Below are 26,353 nucleotides of genomic sequence, written 5' to 3' on the forward strand. Positions count from 1 at the left end.
AGGGGGAAGAAAGACAGAGACAGAGAAAAATAAATGCATTCCCATCACTACTATAAACAGGTAGCATGTACTTGCTGCTTTTGATGTGCTAGGCAGGCAGAATGCTAACCATGTCATAGCCTGATATGATGTAGAAGGCTACAGAGGCTGAAGCAGAAGGAAGCGTGAAATACGATGAGTTTTTAGAATATAGAATAAACTGTTACGCATTTAAATTCATGAGAGTATATAGATGCATGGGAAAAGAATATGACAAATATTCACCAAACATGAGTTGACCCTAGACAGGGAAAAGGGGGACATTCACATCTTGGTCTGCATGGAAAATGAGTTTTCCTCTGTGCTAGGAGCTGGCACATACAAAGGTTAACAGGATACATTCTCATAACATGGTTCTATTCTGGAAATGTTAACAAGGTTGAGCCTGCCAGTAGAAAATGGCTGGCTGTCTCCTTAGCTAGAGCCATTCTGGTTCCCAGTCTGCATCTAGGGAAACCAAAGAAGGGTAAGCCTGGTATCTTGGCTGCCAGACTGATGTTCTCTCTGCCAGGCTGGGCATAGTGTTGAGTGGCTGAACACCAAGTGGAAGTTTTGCCAAACAAGTGCAAATTGCTAAAGTGCCGGTATCAAAGCAGCACTTGCTTGTGCATGGATATTGTGTAGTTGAGTTAACAGATGCCACATCCATTGCTGTCATACCTGGCAGTGGCCCAGAAGTTGCCAGGCCCCCTCAGACACACAAGGATGCAGGAAGAGGCAATACCAAAACAGAAAGCACTCTGCTAAGCTTGAGTGATCACAGCTGCACACCAGCTGTTTGCTGGCTGGATCTATTCAGCTTTTTTAATCTAGGGAAATATGGTAGAACACTCAAGAGAGAATGTAAATACCAGGAAAAAAATAATTTTAATGTAGGAAAGATCTTGGAAGACACACAGGCCAAAGGTTTTCAGCCTAGTTCAAAGACCAGGAGTTTTACAAAAGTACCAAGAATGAAAATATAGAGTTGTACATTTAAAAAGAAGATTCTGTGGCTAACACAAGTTACAAATCCCAACATCCACTCTTTTTACAAAAAGGGGCCTGGGGTGGGCCATGGATTTAACTCAGTGGTGACACACCTGCCTTGCAAATGCAAGGTCCTGAGTTTGATCCTTGGTACTAGAGAGAGGAAAAAAAAGGAAGAATATGGGGGAAAAACACTTTGCCTGATACTGCTGTGTGTACAAAGAACTCACGTCACATAAGGACAGAGACCCAAGAATCAATACCACAAGGTAAGTATATACACATATTTTACTTTATGATGGACACTGGGGTGGGGAAATAAGACTTACTTCATTGTCTTGTAAGGTTAACTTTGTTTTGTGATATTCTGTCTGGTATCATAACTGCTCATATCTTAGTTACTCTGACTTTGGATGAATTCTTCCGATCAATTTTGTATTTGCTTAAAGTTTTATAAGCATTAGAAAAGAAATATGCTCCTTCTGACTATTCAGGTATCACACAGAAGTATTTTTCTTTAAATACAGAAGGTGGGTGGAAAATCAAAGTATGCCGGCATGTTGCTGTATCTGCTATTGAAAATTTGGTACTAAGACTAACTTTAAAAGTAATATAGTGCCTACATAAGCACTACTTATGGTAAAATGCCCTCTTCTGTCTCGTACTTTGCTAAAGGGGAAGGCTTTACATGGATTAGCTTTGCAATTGTCCTGCTTCATTAAAGACATGTAAAGCAGTGTCACTTGTTTTACTTTTAGTGTGTGTCTGAGCTCATTGCTAGCAGTTTAGAACTCAGGTCATTAGACTAATGCCTGATGTAAGGTTTTCATCACATAAACATTTACTGACCTTGCTTTATGATACTAGTACCACCTCTAGACTTCAGGAAATACAGATATCTTTTGAGTATCCTGTTATGAATACCTGAAATTCCAAAAGCAATCACTTACACTAAAGTACCCTACTAATAGACTGCTGAACTTTGAATACTTGTGTTTGGATCCTATTTGCTCCAATGAGTTAATTCTTTTAATTATTATGACAACAGCAAAATAACATCTTTCTTCAATTTGGAAGTTAGTTGCATTATATTATTTAAAATAATTTCTGTGCCAAGAATATTAAAGCCTGACAATTTCTGCTAGTACTTTATAAGTTAGTCCTGTGAAATGACTGTAGAGATAGAATTTCAGGCTATTGGGTCATCTATTCTTTTATAGATTTTCTAGCACTTTTATAATATAAAATCAAGTTCTTCTTTATCAGTTAATTAAACTAGAGAGCAATGCAATTTTGGATTAAGTAAGCATCTCAATTATCTTATCTAAATCATGCCAACAACGGAATTGGGTGCAATTACCAGTGATCACTTCTAACTTTATAAAAATCTATTGTATTTGTCAATGATCAAAGTGGAAGGCTGAAGATGACAATTTTTTTTTCCTTAAGTTTCACTACTGTGACCACTGCTCATCTTGTTTATTCTAAAATCTACAGCGGTGGTTCTCAAGGTGTGATCAGATAATCTTTGGGATCTCCTAGGCCCTTTCAGCAGCTTTGTTAGGTCATAATTATTTTCATGATAAAGACCTTATTACCTTTCTCACTGCTTTGGCATACATCAAGGCAATAGCATCAGATGGCACTTGTATTTCTGGTAGTGTTCACTGGCACATACTAAAAGTAAAATACCACTGCCTTACAGGCCTTTAAGTAAGCAATACATTTTCTTCATGAAGACATTAATTTTATTAAACCTTGCCCTCGAGTATAAGGCCTTTTTACTATCCTGAGACAAAATGGGAAGTATGTTTAAAGGACTTCTGCAACGTATTACAGAATGATAGTTGTCTCAAGGAAAAGCTCTGATGAGACTGAGTGCCAAGCTGAGTTTTTACAGAATGCCATTTCCACGTGAAAGAACCAATGGACAAATTGTGATCATTCAGTCTGGGTTCTCTGGCATCTTTTTGAGCATAAATGCAGGGGGTCTGTCGCTTCAAGGAAAACAGCTGATGCAATTTGTTGCCCAAGAAAACTTTATACAGACAACACTTAGAATTTTAGAAAGGTGACATTCTCTCAGGGGTGTTAAAAATTTTCCTGATGAGACTGATGGCGATACTAGCAAATGTGTTATCATTATATGATAAAATAGTATTTGGAAGATCTGCATTTCTCAGTAAGCTGATATTTTACCAACATCAAATATCTCACATTCTTACTTAGAGGCGAGACCTAACAAGGTTGACCTCTTCGATGTGGAGAGGACCGTGGTTGCCAGAGCCTGGGAAGAAAAGCTGGGGGGATGGAGAACAGTTAATGGGTATGGGTATGTAGTTGGATAGGAGGAATAACTTCTAATGCTCTATCACACAGTAAGGGAGCTATGGTTCACAACAATTAAATGCGTATTTCAAAATAGCTTATAAAGAAGAATCTTAATGTTCCCAACACAAATAACAAATGTTTGAGGTGATGGATATAGCAATTACCCAGATCTGATCACTTTGCACTATATACATATACTAAAGTGTCATTTTACCCTACAGATATTTACTATTATTATGTGTGAATTAAAGATTTTTTTAAAAAAGGTTTGACAAATGTAAACCAAAAGCTAAAATGTCATCAGTTACCACACTGAATAAAATATGGAACTAAATAAAAGGAAATTTTTAGTTCATTTTTTATAGTGTAATGTGATGGTTAAGTTTGACTATTTTAATCTGATTGGCTTGGGTGTGCCTGGGTGTGTCATGGAGGGATAACCCTGTCCTCTCTGGCACTGTTCCCCAGCTCTGGTTCTTAGCTGCTATGAACAAAGCAGCTTTGCTCCACTATGCCCTTCTACTATGGTGTTTCTGCTTTGAAGCAGCCAACCATGGACTGAATCCTCTGAAACCACAACCAAAGTAAATCTCTCTTTTAAGTTGTGAGTGTCAGGTATTGTGTCTCAGCAAAAGGAAAGCTTTCTAATACATAGACAAAAATATGGCTCCCTTCACCTCACCCCTAGTATTTGTTATCCAAAAACAAAAGAAAAAGAGATATCCACATATTCATGAATGGTTACTACATTACTACTGGTAATACTTAAATCATCTCCTTTCACAAGACTTTCCACTTCTAATAGCTAACTTCACCTTACTCAGGAAACAGTCTCGGTATATATTTGTTCCATCATCTTTCTGTCCCTATGCTTGCCCTCAATGTTATAAATCCCATCTCCGCCTTCTCATTGTGCTATTCTTCTCCTCCCACATTACCTTGCATGACTGGTCAGAAAAGCAATTCTTAATTGGGCAATTCTGTGGCCTCAAGGCTATGTGGCAAAGTCCTAAGTAGGAATGCAGAGAGGGTGTTGGGTGTGTGTGTACGTGCTCCTACCATCCAGTAGACACATGGAAGAGATGATGTTAAATATCTTACTATGTAAATATAGAACTGCATCTATAACCAAGAATTCTCAGGTCCAAATGTCAACAGTGCTGCAAATGCAAAACACTGCCTTAAGAGGCAGGAAAAAAAATGTGCAATAATGAAATATAAAACCTTTGCTTTTTGGTGCTGGGGATTTAGCTCAGTGGTTTTGCTGCCTGCGTCACAAGCACAAGGTCCCAAGTTTGATCCCCAGTACACACACACACACACACACACACACACAAAACTTTGCTTTTTATCTTTTTCTAACTTCCTCCATTTTTCTCTTTAAAGAGAATGTCTGACAGCACAGTATAACATATTCTCATGGCTATTAGGCTATGTTGTGTATAAACCAGAATTTTAAACCTTGTATCTCCATCTTCTACTTATGTAACTTTTGAGCATCTACTTCTCCGAGCCTCATATCTATCACCTAAAAATACAGGGAAAATAAAAATAATACTGGTTCAGTCTGGCAATAAGAATTAGACGTAGTGCATTTAAAACCTAGCATATTGACAGACATATAGCAGATGAACAATAAGTGAACAATGATGCTATTGATCCTGTCATTTAATGAGGACTCACTGTCTTCATTAGTTGCTGTAGGAAAAAAACAAGGGAAAGGAGCACACTGACAGTATATACACTGAGGTGGAAGATACAGCTTCAACCTCATTTCAAGTGACTAAAATACATTCTAAAAAAAAAAAGTGTAAATGCACATTTAGGTCTGGGACCTGTCTTTCCATATCTGCGGTGTATGTCCCTTAGTATACTTTTAACTCCAGCCATTACCATATCTGGCATTTTGACTGTAGAGACATAGACAAACACAATGTCAGAAGATATTGAGCTCAAGAAGCAGCCCAATCTAAATCTAAATTATTTCACTGTCTGTTTAGATTCTTGTTTGCATTTGATGTAAATAAGAACAGTCAAGCCAGGCATGGTAGTGTGCACCTGTAATCCTAGCTAGTCCAGAAGCTAACACGGGAGGATCATAAGTTCCAGGCCAGCCTGGGCAATACAAGCAAGGTCCTATTTAAAAAAAAAAAAAGTCAATAAATAACATAAAATAAATAAGAACACCCAATGCACAACAAATAGTTGTGGTTCACAGACTTCGCCAGAAACTTTTAGGATTGAGTTTTTTGTATTCCTTCAATGCCCTCTTTAACTTATTCTTTCCATTCAGAGGACTTAGCATTAAGTCTTGCTTGAATGCGGACCCAGGCCAGCAGACCAGTAGCTCGGAGTGAATGGGCTCTGGGGGGAGCTCCTGCCTCACAAACACATGCAGCACAGTCCAGGCATTCTCTTCTTAGGAAGACTGTACAACTCTTTTCCTTTAAAGTGACAGTTGTGTATCTCCAGGGTCTGAAGAATGTGCAGTTTAGATTCTCAAATCTTCCTCCAGAGCCCTTTATCCTGTTTTTGATCTGCTCACCGGGACTTTCTATTTTAGAGAATGTGCAGATTTTTTCCATTTCATTAAAATGGCAGTGCTCATTCTAAAATAAGTTGTTAGGTTATTAAAAATGTGATTTTCCTCCCACACATTAGCTGCATTTTGAAGAGTGGAATCTTTCCTAGGATTCAGTGAAGAGGAAAACGAAACTATGGGCCACTTCCCAGTGATACATTAAAATGACTACTGAACATAACTATATTATTTATCTAACTTTAATCTGTGTAATTAGCTTGGCTCTGGTGCCATGCCCTTTTGTGCTTTTTAGCACATTCATCTTATATACTGCAGGAATAATGAAACAGCAATTTTGCTGATCATATACCAAGTGCATCTTTTTATATATTTAGCTTATAGTAAGCAAAGATAATTAAATTTATAATTACATTCAAGAAGCTGTGCAATCTATATAATTTATATCATACTGTATGCATATCTCCACAATCCCTGGTAGAGAAACAAGGTGCTTATACTCCTGCTTCCTCCAACAACTTGCCTTCCCCACTGGGGAGTTACCACCCATGACCCTTCATGAACCGAAGAATGGATGTCAGCTTGAAACTCAGGAGAGGAAAGAAGGCTCCCCTAATTGGTGCCGATATGATTCAACCACCTTTGAAAATTACCTGTTAAGACTGGTCTTTGTACCAGATGTTCCCGAAGTAAAGACACACACATGCATGTCGAAGAGGGGAGGTTGTCACCTTGGGCTTTTCCAACTTACCATGTCCTCAGTCAATCCTGGCTTCAAACTGACCCAAGTTTTTCCTGGGCCATGGCCAATGTTAGTCCTTGCTCACTGAGAGTTGTTTATTTTTTTTGAATGGTTTCTAACATAGATGGAGAGGTAGGGGACCTTTCTTTTCTTCAAACGGGATATCTCGTGATGCCACCATAAACACTCTTCTAGCTCCCTCCAGGGAACTATTCTAAATTGCTAACTGGGGGAGAGGGATGTGAAAAGGCAATGCAAGCAATGAGAGTTCATGAATTTTTACCAGACATATTCGATATTTGTTAACAATGGTGGCAGGAGCTGGGGGAGGGAGGGTAAATGAAGCTTAGTGAGCAACTTGGCCAACAGCAGAGAGCGAGAAGGATCTCACCAACCAAAGCAGGTCTGGGGAGGCAAATAAGGTCTCCACGGGGAAGCTGGCGTATTCCAGAATACTGCTGAGGGGAGGAGGAGCTGAGGGCTGTGGAGGTTATGACTGCTGCCGCTCCACTGATGGCTGAGCACAGCCCCAAATTATCCATTTCCAGCTTTTGTAGCCACTTTCTATGAACACGGCATTCGTCTAAGCTACGGTGGAAATGAAGGTGACATGAGTTACCCGCTGACCTCCATCACAGCTTCGGTTTCATCTCCTGTAGTTCGCCAGGACCTTAAACCAAAATCAGCTCTGTCATAATTGAGAAAATTCCAATGTGTAATGTGTCTTTGCGTGCGTCTGTCTTTGGGTGTGTGTGTTTATAAGAAAATGAAGAAAATAAACTGGGCATCAAAACGTGATTTATTTTTAAAGTTAATTTGGAGAACCCCTAAACTCACATGAAGTTTCCCAGAGTAAAAATTTTTGCAACAGTTAAGAAAGTACCTTTTAGACCTCAGGAAGCAACATGCCCCTCAGGGATCATCTGAAAACATTTTCAAATGTGCTCATTGCATATTCGATCTAAGGCTGCCGAACTGTAGCTTGAAAATGAAACATTTTAAGCAATCTGTGACAGAAAAGGATTATGTTTGAAAATCGTCAGTGTGGTTCTGGTATTCATACAGATCCACCATATATTCTGATAATGAAAACTGGAAAAAAGAACTGAAATACATATGCATAGATATGAGTCATATATATATATATATGTAACACTTTTGTGTGTGTGTGTGTGTGTGTATATATACATATATGATTTATATAGTATCCTAATTATTAGTTTTACTGTCTTATGAGTGCTTCTAAAGTTTTTGTTACCTCTAATTCAAACTAAAAGGTCATGATATGTATAAACTGAAATTAAAAGGAAAGCTACTGTGCTTCAACTAATAATTTTTAAACAGCAAGCATTCCATAAATTATAATACTATATTCTAAATAACCTGGTAGGTATCAAAGAAAACCTATGGATAGAGACATGGATAGAAAATAGTAAAAATCACAATTTAGTTTAAATAAAATTAGAATATAAAAATCAGTATTTCAAAATCAGATAAAGAAGAGATTATCTGGTGTATAAGGTATGAATATAGATGTAAACTTTTTTAAAACCTCTATTTCCCATAGACAAGTTTAAGAAAGTTATTAACAATTTATTATATTAACATTTGCATAGCTCTTAGAATTTTCACAGCACTTTTGCAACTATTATTTCACTTTGCAGAGGCAACTAAGATAGCTTTTTATAAAACCAAAATGTAAATGGTATTTAAGTGGGAGGAAAGGTTAAATATTAGAAGTGGATAAATTTGCTCAACAAGTCAAAACATTTAACTCATTTGTTTGAAACAAAACAGCTTCAATTATATACTTCTGATCGTCTCCCTTCTTGGGCAGAAGAGGCATAAAAATAATCTCTATTTGTTTGTATCAGGAGTTAACAGTAAAGGAAATAAAATCTCAAACTTTATGAGAAGAAAATTTAACAGGTCCACAAATAGAACTTTCTTTTCCACTCCTTCACACAGAGAGGCTTCTCCCCCTGACTTGACTGTCTCTGTATGAATCTATCTGGAGTCAGGAAGCAAACTGGTTTAGGTAAATGAGCTTTGGGCAGAATAGCTTGTAGAATCCCAGCAATTCTATTTCTGCTAATGGTACCATTCATCTTTGTGGTATGGGGCTCCAAAGCTTTGGGTTTATCTTTGATTCCTCCTTCCACTCAATAACCTGCCAAGGCCTGATGGTTCTAACCGTTCTGTTCTCTTACACTGAATTTCCTTTTTTTCTGGTTCTGAAACCTCCACTCCAATACCACTAACCCTCTAACACGTCTCCACCCAACCCACTTTAGATACTTCTCACAGTCACATAGGTCTCTGTATCAGTCTCCAGTGGCTCTGATTACTAAATTCAGTGTAGAGTTTATGAATGCCATTACCTCCACACATACTTCCCGATCCCAGTACACCATCCCACCTGTTTGTGTCTTCTGCCTGTGTACCCCATTCCTAGGAACATTCTGTTCATTTTTCAGAGGTGTTCCCCAGTATCCCCTCCCTGAATCCTTCTCTGACCCCTGATACGACCTCTTATTCTTCTGAACCATATCATTTTGCTCACACTTTCCTATCTCCCTTATATAATGACATTCTTTCCTTTCTCCCTGGGAGTAGATGGTAAGCCTCCAGAAGGCAGGGACTGTATTTCCTTACTGTTACATCTCCTGCCAGGCTAGCACAGAATGCTGTGCAAATTGGAAATACTCAATTACCTGTTGAACTATGAAGAAAAGCACATACTTTTTTAAAAAAGTGTGAAAGCATATATTATTTTTAGCTCAAGTTTTTAATAAAGAAGTAGGCCTCCAGTTCACTCAAAACAGTTACTCATTCTTTTAATAAGCAATCAACAATCCGTAAATTACTTAGCCAGTGAATTCAACTCAAAGCTCTCACATACATAAGTATGAGTCATTCTGGCAGCTGGGTAGCTCTTTCCTGCTTCTAGGGTAGAGAATATTCATCTGAAAAGACGACAGAATAGCCACAAGAATAAACACGCTAACCACAGTGTCAGATGTCACAGCTGGACTAACAGCCCAAAGTTTGGTCTCTAAGCCTTGCAGGTGGCTCATTTATGTGACCGACAGAGGCAAGAGAACCAAGCTGCTCAGATCTATCTATATTCTAAAGCTGAGACCAAGCCAGTCTCCACAGTGCAATCTGCATGAGGAGTGAAGGAAGCTGTATGTACAAAATACAAACGTGTGGTAGACTTTCGACATGTGGTAAAGGCAGAAAACCTAGAGGGTTATTCATTTTTGTAATTTTAGAGAAAAACTGTAAGATTGCTCTCATTCTAATTAATGACTAACTCTACTTAAAAATTATTTGTTCTGCTGGGTGCAGTGGTGCACACCTACAATTCTAGCACTCTGGGATGCTGAGACAGGAGCATCCTAAGTTCAAGTCCACCCTGGGCAATTTAGCACCTTAGTTAGGCCCCATCTAAAAGAAAAGCTGGGTTTGTACTTAGTGAGAAGGTTCTGCATTCAATTCCCTATGTCACACATACAAAAACAAACAAAAAACCCAAAACATTATTTGTTATGCTCTACACTGAAATTTTTTTATTATTATTATTATTTAAACAAGGTCTTACTAAGTTGCCCAGGTTGGCCCTGAGCTCATAATTCTCCTGCCTTAGCCTTTCAAATAGCTAGGATTATAGATTGGCACCACTACGACCTGGCTTACACTGATTTTCTTAAGCATTCAAAGGTAATGAACCCTATTTCATTTTTTTTAAGCGTGAAAAACATTCCAGCTTTTCCAGTACTTTTGAGTACTTCGAAAATTTTCTTTCGCGCTTTCTCTGCTGGAGATCAAACCTAGGGCCTCAAGCTTATATGTGCTCTACAACTGAGCTACACCTTCAACACTTGAATCACTTTTTAAAAGATAGAGTTTTATTTTTCTATAAAATGGAATATTACTCAGCCATAAGGAGCGAGAGAATAGATTCATTCATAGGAAAATGGATACATATTGAAGATATACTCCTAAGTGAAATAAATAAGTCACACATGTGTAAATACCAAATAGTTTCCCTGGTGTGAATATTCTGCAACAATGCATAAGATTCTAATAAGATTACTGACATTTAGAAATTTGAAGAAAGGAGCTAAAGGTGTAGGGAAGGTGTGATGCGTAGGGGAAGAACAAAAAGGGAAAAGAAAAAAATGTGAGAGAATGAAAAGATGAAAATAAAGTGTTTGTAGATGGGGAGGGGAGGAGGGGGTGAAGGGAGGGCAGAGGTAAGGGGAAAAAATGAGAATCAAGACTTGCCATGTAGAGGTACATTATCCCAACAATGAATGTAACTGTACTGTATCCCTAAAATGTACCAATAAACTCAATAAAATTAAAAAAAAAAAAAATAGAGTTTTATCACTAGTATGGGAATTCAAAGAAAGGTGTAGGAACATTTGCTAAGATAATTTGGGGTCCTTTTATTTATTTGGAGATATGATACAGGAATTACACACACAAATATACAAATTTCATTTCTAGGTAATGTGCCATTTGCTCCAGAGAAAAGCACATGAGAACCAGTCGGCCTATGAAAGAAGGGAGGGAGGGCAGAAAGAGAAAAGAAAAAAGAAGGAAGAAAGGAAAGGAGGGGGAAAAGAGAAGAAAAGGAAGGAAAGGAAGAAGGCAGGGGAGAAACTGCAGGACAGCTAGAAGGACTCAGAGATGGGATGTTCAGATGGCAGTTTTTGTCTAAAAGTTTGAAAAAAGAGATGAAGACTTTTCCATCACAGAAGCTACAATTAGAAGCAAGATGAATAGATGAGGCAGTGGGTGATATTTAAGTCTTTCAAAAGCAACACAGCGTATCAATTACTATTTAGTAATTGAAGACATTTAAATACTGACATGAAAGAACCGAAAGGAACCAATAATATTTGAGTTGCTAATCAACAGGCCTATGCCAAAGACTTTTGGTCTATTGTGTTACTTAGTTCTAATGTCAATCTTAGCATACGGTATTGTTAGTTTCTAGTGTACAGACCATAAGTAACAGCTCAAAGATCTCACATCAGGTAGAGAAGCCAAAGGTTGAACACTAGCAGCCTCCATTCATTCATTCGTTCATTTACCAACCAACACGGTACTACTGAGCTCCTATGTGTCAGATACTGTGAGTGCCTAGTGAGGAAAATAGACACAGTCCTTAATTTCAAGAGTTTATCCCCTAATGAAAAAAAGCAGTCAATATACAACTAAACAAACCAGTATTTCATTATAAAATTTTATAGTATGAACAAAACGGCCAGAGTAGTAACAGAATAAAGTGGAGCATTATTAAATTAACATGGTTAGAGAAATCCAACAGAGACCAGAAGGATGGGAAAGAATCAGCAGTAGAAATAGAAAAAGTACTCACAGAAGAGGGAAGAGGACTTGCAAAGGACCCAAGACAGACCACCACAGCTCAGATCCCATGGGCAAGGAGTACAGTAGTAAAGGGAGATCTACAGGGAAATTTTGCCATGCAGAGTCATGGCACAGGGACAGCTGCAGGTTTGGGGCTTGGGCTTTAAGTACACTGGGAAGGCACAGAATGGTTTTTACATAGATCCCATTTATGTTTCTGAAAGACCACTCTACTTTCTGTATGAATATGTAATAGGAAGTAAGACGTAAGAGTAGTAAATGGAAAGATCAGGAAAAAGACTTATGCAGGGTTCCAGTGGTCACATGGACAGAGGGAGTGACAGGAGAGACACAGGAAATGGACCTCAGAAGGGCTCTGAGCTATATTTTGGTGGCAGAAACCAGATACCTTGCTGATAAAATGGATATGACAGTGACAGGGGGTGTCTCTGAATCCTGTGCACAGCTCTAAGTCTTTTACATCATTTGATTTTCATAGTATATTTATTTTTTTGGTTCTGAGGATCAAACTTGGGACCTTGTGCTTGTGAGGCAGGCAGCAGAACCACTGAGCTAAATCCCCAGCGCAATAGATTTCTTATAATGCATAGTTAGCTGTACTTGCACACGTATACAGGCATTTTAAATGATGTGTATTTTGGTAAGTAGTTCACATGCTAAAATCTCCATGTGCACACTGCTAAACTCACCCTCTTGTAACATGCTCAAAGGTACACTGTCTAGGAAGAGACACATCTTAGATGTGATGAGAAGCAAAGAAAGGTTTTCATGCAAACCACCTCGGGGTGAATTGCAGCTCTGCTATTTTGCTGGGTCTTTACAAAGAAGTCACAACTCTGAGGCTTAACTTTGTGTACACAGGGAAAGATTCTCTCACAGTTCCACTGGGAGAAGTCAATATCTTATTATAAGTCCCAGAATGCAGTAGGTAGTCAATAAATGCTAAGACTATCACTCTCCTTTCTCCCTTCTCTTTTCTTTCCTTCTCTTCCCTCCTTTCTCATTACAGTGACAAGCCATCAGTTCTTAAGTGTCCCTTTACCTGAACACAGAGTACTCTGTACAGAAAGAATATATGACTGAGTGTTACATTTAACATACTTAGGTTTGGGTCCTAAAGGGTACTCACGTGAAAGTTACACTTAATACATAAATTCTAACTGCAATAACTACCCTCACCTCCTAACTAGAAGGGCTGTCAGATATCATATAGAACATTCACTTAAATTTGGGTTTCACATAAATCAAAAATTTGTAAGTGTGGTGTGCCCCACACAATATTTGAGGAATTTTTTCACTATCTTAAGCTCAATTTTAATAGGGTACCTGTATTTTTATTTGCTAAATCTGGCAACTTTATGACTAGGCCAATCTCTACTAGGAATAAATTATTCCAGGATTCTTCCTTCAGAGCCCTGTGAGATGCTAACTCTTCACTGTGGAAGACAGTGCATCTCTCTCCGTCATGATAGTACGCTTCCACTTGTACTCTTTTTGAAATTTCAGCCTTCACTTCTCACTCCTACCAATAAACATACAATGCCCAAAGTCTACGGAGTGGTGCTATATCTGGTCACAAAGAATGCTGGGGTACGTGTGCATGTGTGTTTGTGGGTGAATATGGGGGTGTATGCACCTGCTGTGTTAAGCTTTTAAAAAGATTATGCTAACAATACACTACTGGAAATACATTTTGAAAATTTTCTAGTAGTGGCTAATTAGATTCCCATCGATATTAATAAAAGCTATTTAGATCCTATAGAGGTAGAACCAGTTACTAAATAAACTGAAAGAGAAAAGCTCTGAGTTCACAAAATAATCACTGCTGAAGAAGGTTAAGATTTGTGAATCATTCATTAAAATCAGACCATATGAAAAGAATGTGAAAGTGTAGGCCACAGCTTTCTGTGTCTCAGGGCTTCTTTTGAACATACTCAAGTGTTTTAATTTCTGGTTTTACTACTAAAGAAAAAAATTACAGGAAACCTAAGTATAGTGAACGGTATGAAATACCCACAGCATTATTTACTATGGTACTTGCTATTGTTCCACAACAAGATAAAGAACTTGTTTGCTCCAGAATGAAAGTCAACACGCTGAAGAAGTTCTGCTCATGTTTTTGCTTTTTTGAAACAAGGTCTCACTTTGTAGTTCAGGCTGGCTCTGAACTCACTATGTAGCCCAGGCTGGCCTTGAACTCCTGGTGATACTCCTACCTTAGCCTCCTGAGTGCTGGGATTACAGGCATGCGCCAAAACACCAGGCAGGAAGTTTTGGTCTTAAATAACTGTCAGTTGAACTAATAAAGTATTTAATAGTGTAATTTTTTAAACCCTGGTGTAAGTTCATTTTTTCACTGTGCCCTAGAAATAAAAAATTCACTGACTGATGTCAGTGGGCATTTTGTTTGAGTAGCACCTATGTATGTAGAAAACTCCAAAATTTTATACAACGTACTTTCAATATGATGGTAAAAATGGAGGGTCCTCCTTTTTTTGGCCTTTTTGAGGACACAGGTCTTTCTATTTCACTGAAATAAAGGCATAAATACTTATTCACACTTAAAAATCTAATTAAATCTAAATAACTATTAAAACACTAGCTGCCCCAGTTTTAGAAAGAAGAGGATGTATGCTTACTCTTCTTGACGTAAGTCATTGACGCTGCGGTCCAGTGAGATCATGTCACTTGCCACCATGTTAAATCCAAATTCTTTAATGCTTGCTTGAACTGCATGTTTGAGTTCCGGTCCCAAAACCAATGGCTTGGCTTTCTCTCCAGGGCCACCAACCACTCCTTGAGGCTCAGGTTCTTTGGGTTCAAAGTTACCGAGGATCCCTGGGCGTAGCACAGGATCATGGTAGGTGAATGTCTGGGGCTTAAATGTGAGATACTGCCTCTGCATTATGTCTTTTTGGGAATCTCCGCCAGCATGGTGCTCCTGTTCATTTTTGGCCTTGTTTTTTCTTCTAATAGACTCTAAGTCCACTTCTACTCCTTCCACATGAGGCCATGGCACCACAGGTTTGAATCTGTCATCCCCAGGAGCTAGTCCATTGCCTCCTCGGTTAGGCATGGGGTTATTGACATCTCTGTCTTCCTATACAAAAGGGAGGGGGATATACAATGAGTACATGAAGGCAAACCACCACAGCAGAGTTTATGATATAAATATTCATGTTTTTTTAAAAGCTGAGGCAAAAATAAAACAGTTTAAAATGTGAAATACAAGCAGGTCATCAATCAGGAGTTTTCATTACAAGATATAATTTAGAGTAGAAAGAAAATGCCCCCCCAAAAAGCTATTTTTTTCATCTTACTATTCCAAAATACTTCAATGGATACATTTTTAACTTATCTTTATAAATGTAGCTCTCTATCAAAGACTGCCAAATGATAAATATTATCAAGGGTTAGAGCAATGATCTTCTAGGATATTTGATTAAAACACTTAATAGGTCATGGTGTACACAGGCACCTGGTGTATGTATAACATTTTGTCAGCAATACAGCCATACAGTGGCAGTGACATTGAATGGGTATCACCATCACTCAGGGGTTTTTGTGCCCCAAGTGGAAGAGGGACAAGCTGGGAATATGCACTCAAAAGGCCCAATTCATGGGGTTTTCTATTTGGTGAGAATTTAGGTGAATTCAATACTATGCCAAACTCTAATAACTATAACCAGTCAGCTTGGGTTTTAAAATGACATCTAATACCTAGTTTGCCCCATCCCAGGTCAGTATGGGTACAAACATTCCGCCTATATGGATATGCAGGAAAGGGCATCCACTCTTCTTTGAATCTGGACCCTCTTCATTACCTATGGAGAATATTCCATCAGGAATCCTGAATGCTTTTGCTTTTGATATATAGTACATTTACTTTTTTGCTAAACTGGTACCATTCTTCTCATAAAGCAATGCTTCTCTATATTAGTATCACTTCAAAGGATCTTTAAAAATATTGATGTATGTGTGTTGCTCTCAGACACTGATTTAAATGGTCTTGGCTTTGAATTTTTAAAAATTACTCCAGGTCATCATAGGCATCTAAGCCTGAGAACTACTAGTTTAAAGGGACAGCTGCCACCTATAATTAGACCTGGAAGTTAGTATGTACAGCTGGAGAAGAGGCAAGAAGTGCTGAGAAGAACTGAAAAATAGGCTAACAGGTCTGCTCCTCACTCCACACTAAGATTATATGATTCCTTAACAGGTTATTAATAGAATTAGCACCATCTGAGCATCACTTTTCTACCATGGTATAACTATCAAGGAAAGTAAAATTTAAAAACTCTTCAAAAGTTTTAAAAGAAGTAAAGCTTTAAGTACGATGTTATCTACTGATAGTTTATTTAGAGACAAAAGTCTGTAGTGAAAGTTACTCAGAAGTGAATTTGGTAAGTGTGAAATGCCTAATGTCTGATGTTAGAGAGTTCAAAAAAGGAACTGTGAAAAATTATAGATTTATTTCAATAATAGAAGCATATAATACAGAATTCAAAAGATCCAAAAGGCCATGCAATGCAAAGCAAGCTTTCCTGTTTTCTCTTCTGTACAGCCAATTATAGCTATTAATTTCTTAAAAGTTTTTCTATAAATGTTATATATGCATGTATAAAAACATGTATATATGCATGTATAAAAACACATGTATATATGGGGGATATTTTTAAATTCTTAAAAAGGAAACTCACAAAATGGTACAACTGGTTCAAAGACAAATCCAAGGAACAGACAAACAAGATGTTAAATTGGTCAATACCCATAGGGTAGTAACAAAATCATCTTATCAAATACAATTTCCATTTGCATTACTAGAGTTTTTGGTAATTTACAGGATTATAAAATAGCCCAAAGATAATGAAAATGTGCAAGAATCTGGAAAGCTGAGCTAGAAAACACACCCAGTCTTTTTGGGGGACATTCCAAAATTCTAAGCAATTTCCGCCATATGCTATAACACTGAGATGCAACAGCCTGATTATATAATCATGATGCCCTTTCTTCAGGCACATGACTGAAGGTAAGGCTTCTGGACCAGGCTTCTGATTGTTGTACAAGGGCGTATTGTGAACCTAACCTGTAACTTGTGAGCCCTACTATAGGCAGTAGAAAGTCATATTGCCAGAAATCTTACATTTATGAGACACTAAGGGTTTTCTTGGGAAATAACTAATCCTTAAAAAATAAATGTATGTTCAGCACTGAAACTGCAGAGTCTGAAGATAAAAAGTGTCTGTTTCTCCAATTTGTCTCCTGGCTTTTCCCCAAATTATACTTACTTATGGTAGTGTTGCAAGTGAATTAAATTACAGAGATCTAGATACTGGACCCCAGTTGTTGATACTGAACTACACACATAGTACACAAAGAAGAAGACATTTCCTCCAACTATGGGCTTTCATTTTATGGGCTCCAGTGAACTGGTAAACAGGGAGGTAAAAAATGAGGGGCAAAGATCTGTCACCAAATACAGAACAGTAGTTTGAGCAGGGCATCTGACATCAACATCCACTAAATTACCCAAGGTTTATATTAGAATAATATGGATATAATACTACATAAAATCAACTACCGATACATGCTATCCTTTATGTTCCCTATGCTAATATAAAAATTGCAAATTTAAATATTTCTCAAATTCACTTACTTCAATAAGAGAGATTTTAGTGAATACAAACTGCATGTGTATCTTTCACTAAAAATTGCTTTGATCTTTTCTGACTTAATGATTCTCTGTTCAATCTTAAGCTGTTGATGTCCTTAGGTTTCTATGAGAATTCTATTTGTTATTCCATCCCATTGTAGGTTACTTCATTTTCTTCAACGCCCTGTGACCAGTTGTCCACATCCATCCCCTAATCCATACCATATTTCTGATCTCCAGACCTTATAATCAACTGTTGCCTGAGCATTTCTATTTGCATCTCTCTGGCACCTAAATGTAATACTTGAAACTGAACCTATAATTTTTCACCTTACATCATCTATTTTATTTACTGTCTTCCCTACTTCAGAGACAGGAACCACTGTCCAGTCAAATGATGAAGTCCAAATCCTGTATTCATCTTCCAGTTCTTGTTCTGCCTGCCCCACTGACATTTAATTCGTCATGAATTTCTGTCAGTTCTGTCTCTGGGGAAGAGTCTGAATTTTTTTTTTTATTTATTTTTTATTTTTTGGTTTTTTGAGACAGGGTCTCACCATGTAGTTGAGACTGACCTGGAACTCACTATGTAGCCCAGGCTGGTCTCGAATTCACAGTGATCCTCCTGCCTCAGCCTCCCGAGTGCTGGGATTACAGGTGTGCACCACCACACCCAGCTAAGAGGCTGAATTTGACAATTTCCAATATCGTCATTGTCGCTGCTTTAACGTGGGCTACCCTTACCTCTAAAGAGGATTACTACAACAGTCACAACAGTGATGACTGTAAACACTCTGTTCTAAAGGCTTCACATATATTAACTTATTTAATCCCCTATGTTAGGTCCTATGATTATAATACAGATAGAAAATCTGACAGAGGAGTTATCTGAGTTCAGAATTAGTATATAATAGAGCCAAAATTTGAATCCAGAGAGGTGGCTCAAGCATCCCTCCACTTAATCACTATACCTTAGTGCTTCTCATCTTAATGTATACACTTTTTCTTCATTTTTATACAGATGTGGGGATCTCCCCAAATTAAAAATAAGCATGTTAACGTTCCCTGCTTACAACATTTCAACAATGGCCCACTGCCTTCAGGAGAGTTTGTTCCTTACAAGACACACCAGGATTTCCCGGCTCCAGCTGGAATTTCTGTAACATCTCCACTGTGAATCAAAAGGGCAAGCAGAAGTCAACTAATTTGAAGAAAGGTAAGTATTAAACATTTTTGGCTTTGCAGACCTCAAGATCTTTGCTAAAATTATTCAAGTTTGCCACTATAATTAGAAAACAGCCATGGACAATATATAAATGAACAAATATGGCTGATTTCAATAAAATTTTATATACAGACAGGTGGTAGGCTGGCTTTGGCCTCCATCCCCTACATTAGACCATAGGCACCACTGCATTTCCAATGCTTATCCTGGCAGGTAATTCCTCAGTAAATATTTATTAAATATATAATGAGTCTAACATCTCTGCTTGGAAGTGAAAGACTACGAGAAGAAAAGACAACAGGGAATATGAAATGGGAGAGAGGGACTTACATCAGATACTTATTGAGAATGCCTAAGAATTCACCAGGAACGTAAGTATTCTCTGCATGGTATTTTAGTTGAAACAATGATATATAATAGCACCAGAAAAATTGCATTTTCTTACTTCTCAAAGCCTGTATGCCATTAAATCTGAAAGCAGAATCAAATACTAGAACTATCTGTCTGGCCCCAAGTCAGTTAAGAATAATCATGTCAAATCTTAATATTATACGATTTGAAGAATGACTAAAAAGTATAATACTTAACTTCCCTGAGAAGGAAAGCCTTCAAACTCCTGAGAGTTAGTGAGAATTAGTAAACACCTCTGTGACTCACTGGCACTATGATACTTTCATCAGCAACAGCTGATTTACTGTACAGCCAAAAATCAATGAATCACTGTTGACTAGAAATGGAAAAGAGAATCAGTAGGGAACTTTCCAAGATCATTATGTTCATGAAAGCAGAAATAGACTGAAAACATAATCACATATCATCAGACAATAACAGAAAATATCAGAAATAAGGTGAGACTAGTAACTATCCACCTTATCACTTACAGAGTACTCTCTACCCCATATTTCCAAATCCTACTTATGTGTGCTATTTTTTCAAAATGTTCATGCTTTGGAAGAAATTATATGACTCGAGAAGGATTTAGAAAAATTATCTTTAGCGCAAATGGTAGTGATACAGGCATTTTGGGATTTGGAGTCAGGGAAACCCTAGAAAACTACATTCATGATGATGAGCTTGATATCTTGAGAAATTACAACTTGGGACTGGCTACTATTGAACGTGTGCACACTACCTGGTTACCACTCATGTGCCTCAGAATTTAAAAGTATAGCAAGATAGATTTTATTCTATGATTTAAAATCTTTCTGATCAAAAACTCTTGTAGTAAGAAAATTTGTATCCTAGTCCTTTTTCTGGCTGTACTTACTCATCTAGAAGATGAAGACACAAGAGCAGAAAGGAATTTGTTAAAATAAAGCAGACACCGGAAGTCCAAGGGAGATAGTGTGTGCACTAGGCAGGCATGCCTCAGGCTCACACCAACGTACAGTGGGTGTGGGTAGGAACGTGGGGTGCTCAGGCCTCAGTACCCTTTCTTCTCTCCACTTAGCTACAGCTGGATTCTAATCTACTCTATCTATCATTTTGTGCTGAAGAAGAGCTTCAAGTTTTGCTCCTTTTAGAGCACTGAGTGAAAGCTGATAGCCCCAGTGGCCCTGCGGGCAGGGGTCAAGAAATTTGTACTTAATCAGGGCTTACAATGGATAAACATGAGATCAAACACAGACCTTACCAGTCCATGAATATCTACAGTGTCATCCCTTACACGTAAAGTCATAAGTTCCAAAAATATGTTTAAGACTCTTAAAAAGTATGAGGAGATCTTTAGCTTCTTTTTAGTAACAGTGCCTCTGTTAGCAACTAGGGTAGAAATAAAAATGGAAAAAGTGGTTTTAGGCAGGAAAACATGTAAATATAAAAATTCCATTAAACTCTGGATGTGGATTTATAAGTATGACATTTCTCTCATAAGAAAAATTATCTGCGGAAAGAAATAGACTCAGGAGGATTAACTTCCAGGTCAAGATATATAAACCATGTGTTAACAAAGTAGAGAAAGGAGAACAACTGACATTAGAGTGACTGGTCACACAGAGAAATTCAGGTTAGCTAACTCTGTCACTATACATTCGACTTTGACCAAATAACCAGGTTGAGTACCACACAGTTAAGCCACTTGGAATTAAATCCTCAGGACGGAGACATTAAGACTTTGACCAAAGAGAGCTACCTATTATAAAATAACTAATCATTACTCCTTTTACTTTTTCTCTCAAGATTTCTGATACACCATAGTAACCATAGTTTCAAGTGAGTTAATGCTGCTGGTTTAGGAAAGATGTTACCAGGTTTCTACCAGGGCGTTTTGGGCTAATTATATACCATTCCTCTTTAATCACACAAGCAAAATATAAAACACAATATATAAAACATATCTATGTTATGCTATAGTAAATACAAAAAATTAATATGTATTCCTAAAAAGTTGGGTATATCAGTTTTGAACATTACTCATCTCAAGAAAAGGAAGTTTTCATATATTTGCTATCATAGAAGAACCTCCCCAAAGAGAAATCTCTCTCTCTCTCTTTTTTTTTTTTTTTTTTTTTTTTTTTTTTACCAGGAATTGAACTTGGTTCTTTGTGCTTGCGAGGCAGGTGGTGTACCACTGAGCTAAATCCCTGGCCCGAGAAATCTCATTGTTGTGTAACCAGTCACACCATCCTTGAATTTGCATGGTATTAAGAATATCACTGGTATTCTTAAAAGAGGTATCCATATGCATTGATACAATAATTTTCTGAAGATCTTTGTGAATAATCATGGTCAAGTACACAATAGCTACAGATGACAAACTTTAAGTCTTTAGATCTTTCCTCCAGTTTTAAAATAATTTCTTCGCTATCATTAGGATGATTTAATTTTGTTACTCACTTGACTTAATGGGAAAACTAATTTATTTTAAAATACTATATACTCAGTACAAAAGAATCGACTATTTTAGTTATTAATGATAAATTCATAAAGGTTATCTAAAACTACCTACATTTTTTGATATCTGGTTCAAAATCTTTTCCAGACTGCTTGGCCCAGAAAATGAATTCCCTTTATAAGCAGAAAACAAAGCCATGTACAATTATATTAGGCATTTTTCTGATCCACGCAAAGCTTCTTCAAACATTAGGTAAATGATGGGAACTGGAAAACTTTGATCTTGTATAAATATTTAAAAATCATATGAGAAATCAAACAAGTTTCTTCCCATCACTTTAGTCTGTAAAAATATTGGCATACTGTCTTTGGATGGTAATTATGCACTGGTTGTATTCCCAGTTTTAAACTAGTCAGTATCCAATTTCCATGGTCATCTCTACTTGAAGTAGATATCTTAGTACATTTCTTACATTTAACCACCCTCACTGAACTGAAAAATATTTTGTATGCTTTAGGAAAGTAACTGAAATTGGCAAGAAATATCTCCTTTATTTTACAAGTATGAATTTCTTTATAGGATATACATTTGTTTCAAGTTTTTATATTAAAAATAAGATTTGGGGCTGGGAGTGGTGGTGCATGCCTGTAATCCCAACACTTGGGAGGCTGAGGCAGGAGGATTGCTGCAAGTTCGAGGCCAGCCTGAGGTACATACATAGTGAGTTCAAGACAGCCAAAAATACATAGTGAGACCCTGTAGGTGGTTTTTTAATAAAATGGAGTACTACTCAGACACAAAGGATGAAAAACTAGACATTTATAGCTAAATGGATGCACACTGAGGCGTACTCTTAAGTGAAATACATAGGACACATGTGTAAATACTGAATAGTTCCTCTGGTATGAAAAACTGAAAGTGTAAATAAGGATCAAAATGTATAACTGATAATGTAAAATAGAAAGGGTCTAAAGGAGTAGGAGTAGTGGGAGGGGTAGGGGAAAGGAAAGACTTTGTAAATAGGGAAGGGTGGAGGGGTTGAAGGGAGGGCAGGGAATGGGGAAAAATAAGAAACAAGATATATCATGTAAAGGTACAACTTTCCAATGATGAATGTCAGTATATTATGTGCCTAAAATGTACCAATAAAATTAATCGGGGGGGGGATGACCCATTCTAAAGGTGGGGAGGGTTTGGGGAAATCTTTTAAATATTCTAATTTTTAAAAATTATTATTTTAAATATTCCAATTTTTTAGGTTTGATCTTTTGAAACACTGGATTATTCTGATTAGCATAAAAGTGATTTTAGGAAGTGATATTACTAAGTACAGGTAATAATAAATCCTTTACATTTAGAAATATATGATATAATTATGAATAAAATTCAGTTCATCCAAACTGAAGTAGGTGATCAAATTGATTAACATTTACTTTTTCAAAACTGGGTCAATACACTGTATATTTTAAAGGTATCAAGGTAAACTGCAGATTTTTTAGTAAGAGAACTTTTAAAAAATTTAAAAAGTTTTTAAAAAGCAAGACTTCACAAAAAATTCATCTTTATATTAACTCAATTATCTTCTTGGGGGGGGTACTGGGAACCGAGCCCAGGGCCTCACATTTGCCAGGTATCTCCAACGTTCTATTCTATGAATATGAAATTCCCATTAAGTTCATAGTAGTTCGAACCAGCAATTTAAACTCAGGAATCAGCTACTGGACACCTCTCTCCTCTCTCCACAGTCCTGTGAGTATTTCTGACATTCTCTTCCTGCACTGCCTTAATATGTTTACATGTTTCTCCCTAGTCAGACTGCGGGCTCTCTGAGGAAAGTGCACAGGGTATTATTTATCTGTGTGTTCAAGCACCCAGCAAGGCAGTAGGCACTCAGTGTTATCATGTGTTACCACCTTGCTGTACTACAAAGTGACTTAGACTTTATACTTGGCTTGGTTTAAGCTAGTATTTCAGAAATGCAAATGAGATAATGGAAAACATTCCTTTCCTACATATTTAAAATCTGAATAATCCTTTTATAAGTTTCTACTTTGGGGTGGATAAATCACGTCTCCAAGTGAATTTTTGTGCTTCCTGGAAAATGAGTACTTTATTTAAACAAGACAAAGTAAATCTGCTGATGTGAGTCTCAGTTCCTTAGGTCAGTTTATCTTGCCAATGGTTTCTGCTAAATTCGGTGCTTGTAAACAGTAAGTAATAGAGATTCTAAACCAGAGCAGAAAAATATCAGGTTAGACTCAAGGGAGAATAAATTAAAAGAAAGAACCGGCAATTAAAGGACCAAACTATAGGTTAATTTTTACAATAAGAAAATAACAAATGATAATTGATTTTTCTTTTACAAAAAAAAAAACCCACCCTTTTTATGACATTTAATTGATCCAGATCAAAGTTATTATCATAGACAACTAATCAAGAGGTATATGAAACACATGAAAATTTACAATATTTATGAAATCCAAGTAATTTTTGTTTCAGAGGCTTTATGAAAATTCATGCTGTAGCACATGAACTAAATTATGAATACACTTACAAATTTCAATAATCTTTTTTATTGTGAATATTTAATATTAACTCTAGCTATTTTGAACTAAATTTTAAGTATCAAACATAAGTATTAAATGGGTGATCAATAAATAATTTAGTAGTACATTTCAAAGGTGATATAAAGTTATATTTGTCAAAGTTTATGCTATAAGGCTGGGGATTTAGTTCAGTGGTTCCACTGCCTGCTTTGCAAGCACAAGGTCCTATGTTTGATCTCTGGTACCAAAAAAAAGTTTATACTATAATTTCAATGCTAAGATACATATTGTTAAGACAGGGCTATTAATATACGTCATACTATTGCCATTTAAAAGCCTTATTCCCACAGGTAGTAAAGACATTATTATACTCTTTAGAAATCATAAAGTCTATATCTATAGTAGATTGGTTTTAACTTTCCATGTTGGACAGCTAAGCAATTTCTGAATTTTAAAAAGAAAAAGTTCCTAAGCAGAATTTTCATTTTATAAATAACATTCAATAAGATACATAAGTTTAATAAAGTTAAGCAAGTTTAATAAAACTTTTAATACCTTAGAGTAAATTTTACCAAATGATTCCTACAAAATAGTCTAAAAAAATTTTTTTAAAGTACTAGGACAGAGTCAGGAAAAAAGGAAAGAAAGCAAAGCAAGGAGAGAAGGATTGAAAAATAAAATCTGTGAAGATTTTTAAACACATGAATAATTCATGTTGATTATACATTATGTATGCACATGGAGAGAGGAAATATACATTTTTAAACCAAATGGCTTGCTTGGAAGGCTGTAAAATAAGAAATTAACCCTGCTAAATAGAACCTTCAAAAGAACAATCATAGCATTTCATCAGGTAGAAAAAGAAGAAATGACTTAAAAGCTGAATTGACTGAAAATGAGGTCACATCTGTTTCTCTTCTGCCCACTTACATAATGTTTTAGAACTCCATTTTAGTTTATGCCAGTCAAGACTTCTTACCTAAAAGAGATTTCTTTACTCTCTTTTCCACATCAGCTTTAAAATATTTTCAGAGTATTCCCAGCGTCAATTCCTGGGGGCCATACTGCTAACTTTCCTTTTTAATCCAGGGAAGTACTTATTTAGTCCTGTCCTGTGATTCTTGTTTCCAACATAACAATGTAATTTATAATTTAGTGTCTGCCAAAACTAAGCAGACAGTTCAATTCTTAATCCTCTTTCACATCTGGCAAATCCAGGGAAATCACATAATGATTTTCAATTTCCCTGAAAACCTTTTAGGAAATTATGTCACCAACAGAATTGTCAATAAGTCTTCCGACATTAGGAATACATTGTACTGAGTAAGAGCAGAATGAAGTCAAATATGGCATTTGTGTTGGAAGAGAATGTGTAATACCCTCCTGAAAGCCAAAAGAGCAATGTCCTATTATCCCTCTAGGGGAGAAATTCAAGAATGCATTCAGCATTCCCACATGAAGTGTTACTACTTTTTGCAGCTGGAAATGCGTAAAACAGTTTTTCCTCTAGTGTTTCCTGCTTTGGCCCTGAAGCATGGCTTCATAATCGGTCATAACAAAAATATTGCAGTGTGGGACTTAACGACACACATTTTGATTGCTATAAGATAATCTCTTGCAAATCTGAAAAAAAAAATCACCCCAAGTAAGAACATGCCTCAGTTTTTAGGGCAGATAAATCATTTTAACACAAACATTTTACTACCATCTCATGACTAGAAATCCTTTTAAGGATGGTGTGACAAAGTACTGTAATTATATAAAACAAAAATATCTGAATGTATATGAAGGGTTAATATAACAAATTTTTTGATGTTTTACTTTTCAACTCTTAACAGGACTGACTTCCAATAGGAATGTCTACGTAGTGTGCTGTAGGACATCGTGAATGTTATTCCGTAATTATATGGATATGTTGCTTTAAGAGCCTGTAGCAGGATTGACTAATCTAGCAATTTAGGAAAGGCTTACTTGAGAAGGAATACATCAGTGAGCAGAGGTGAAGATGAAGGTAAGTTACCAGGGACAGGAGGGAAGCATATCCCAGGTAAAGAACACGTTGAGCAGGGTCCC

The 26,353-nt window shown here is 36.8% G+C and overlaps 1 protein-coding gene across 1 annotated transcript in view; it reads right to left on the bottom strand.

Annotated features, from left to right (window-relative positions):
* Galnt7 (polypeptide N-acetylgalactosaminyltransferase 7) overlaps nt 1–19,845 on the bottom strand; it is a 60,295-nt gene extending 40,450 nt beyond the window's left edge. The window contains exons 1-2 of the mRNA XM_010629829.2: nt 19,783–19,845; nt 14,663–15,123 (exon numbers count right to left, since the gene is read on the bottom strand). Coding sequence (XP_010628131.1) covers nt 14,663–15,099 — 437 coding nt within the window. The 5' untranslated portion in view covers nt 15,100–15,123; nt 19,783–19,845. The remainder of the gene's footprint in view (nt 1–14,662; nt 15,124–19,782) is intronic.
* Nucleotides 19,846–26,353: the final 6,508 nt, after the last annotated feature.

This window comes from Fukomys damarensis, unplaced genomic scaffold (assembly GCF_012274545.1).
Source record: "Fukomys damarensis isolate Sample0158 unplaced genomic scaffold, DMR_v1.0_HiC HiC_scaffold_18, whole genome shotgun sequence".
Lineage (NCBI taxonomy): Eukaryota > Metazoa > Chordata > Mammalia > Rodentia > Bathyergidae > Fukomys > Fukomys damarensis.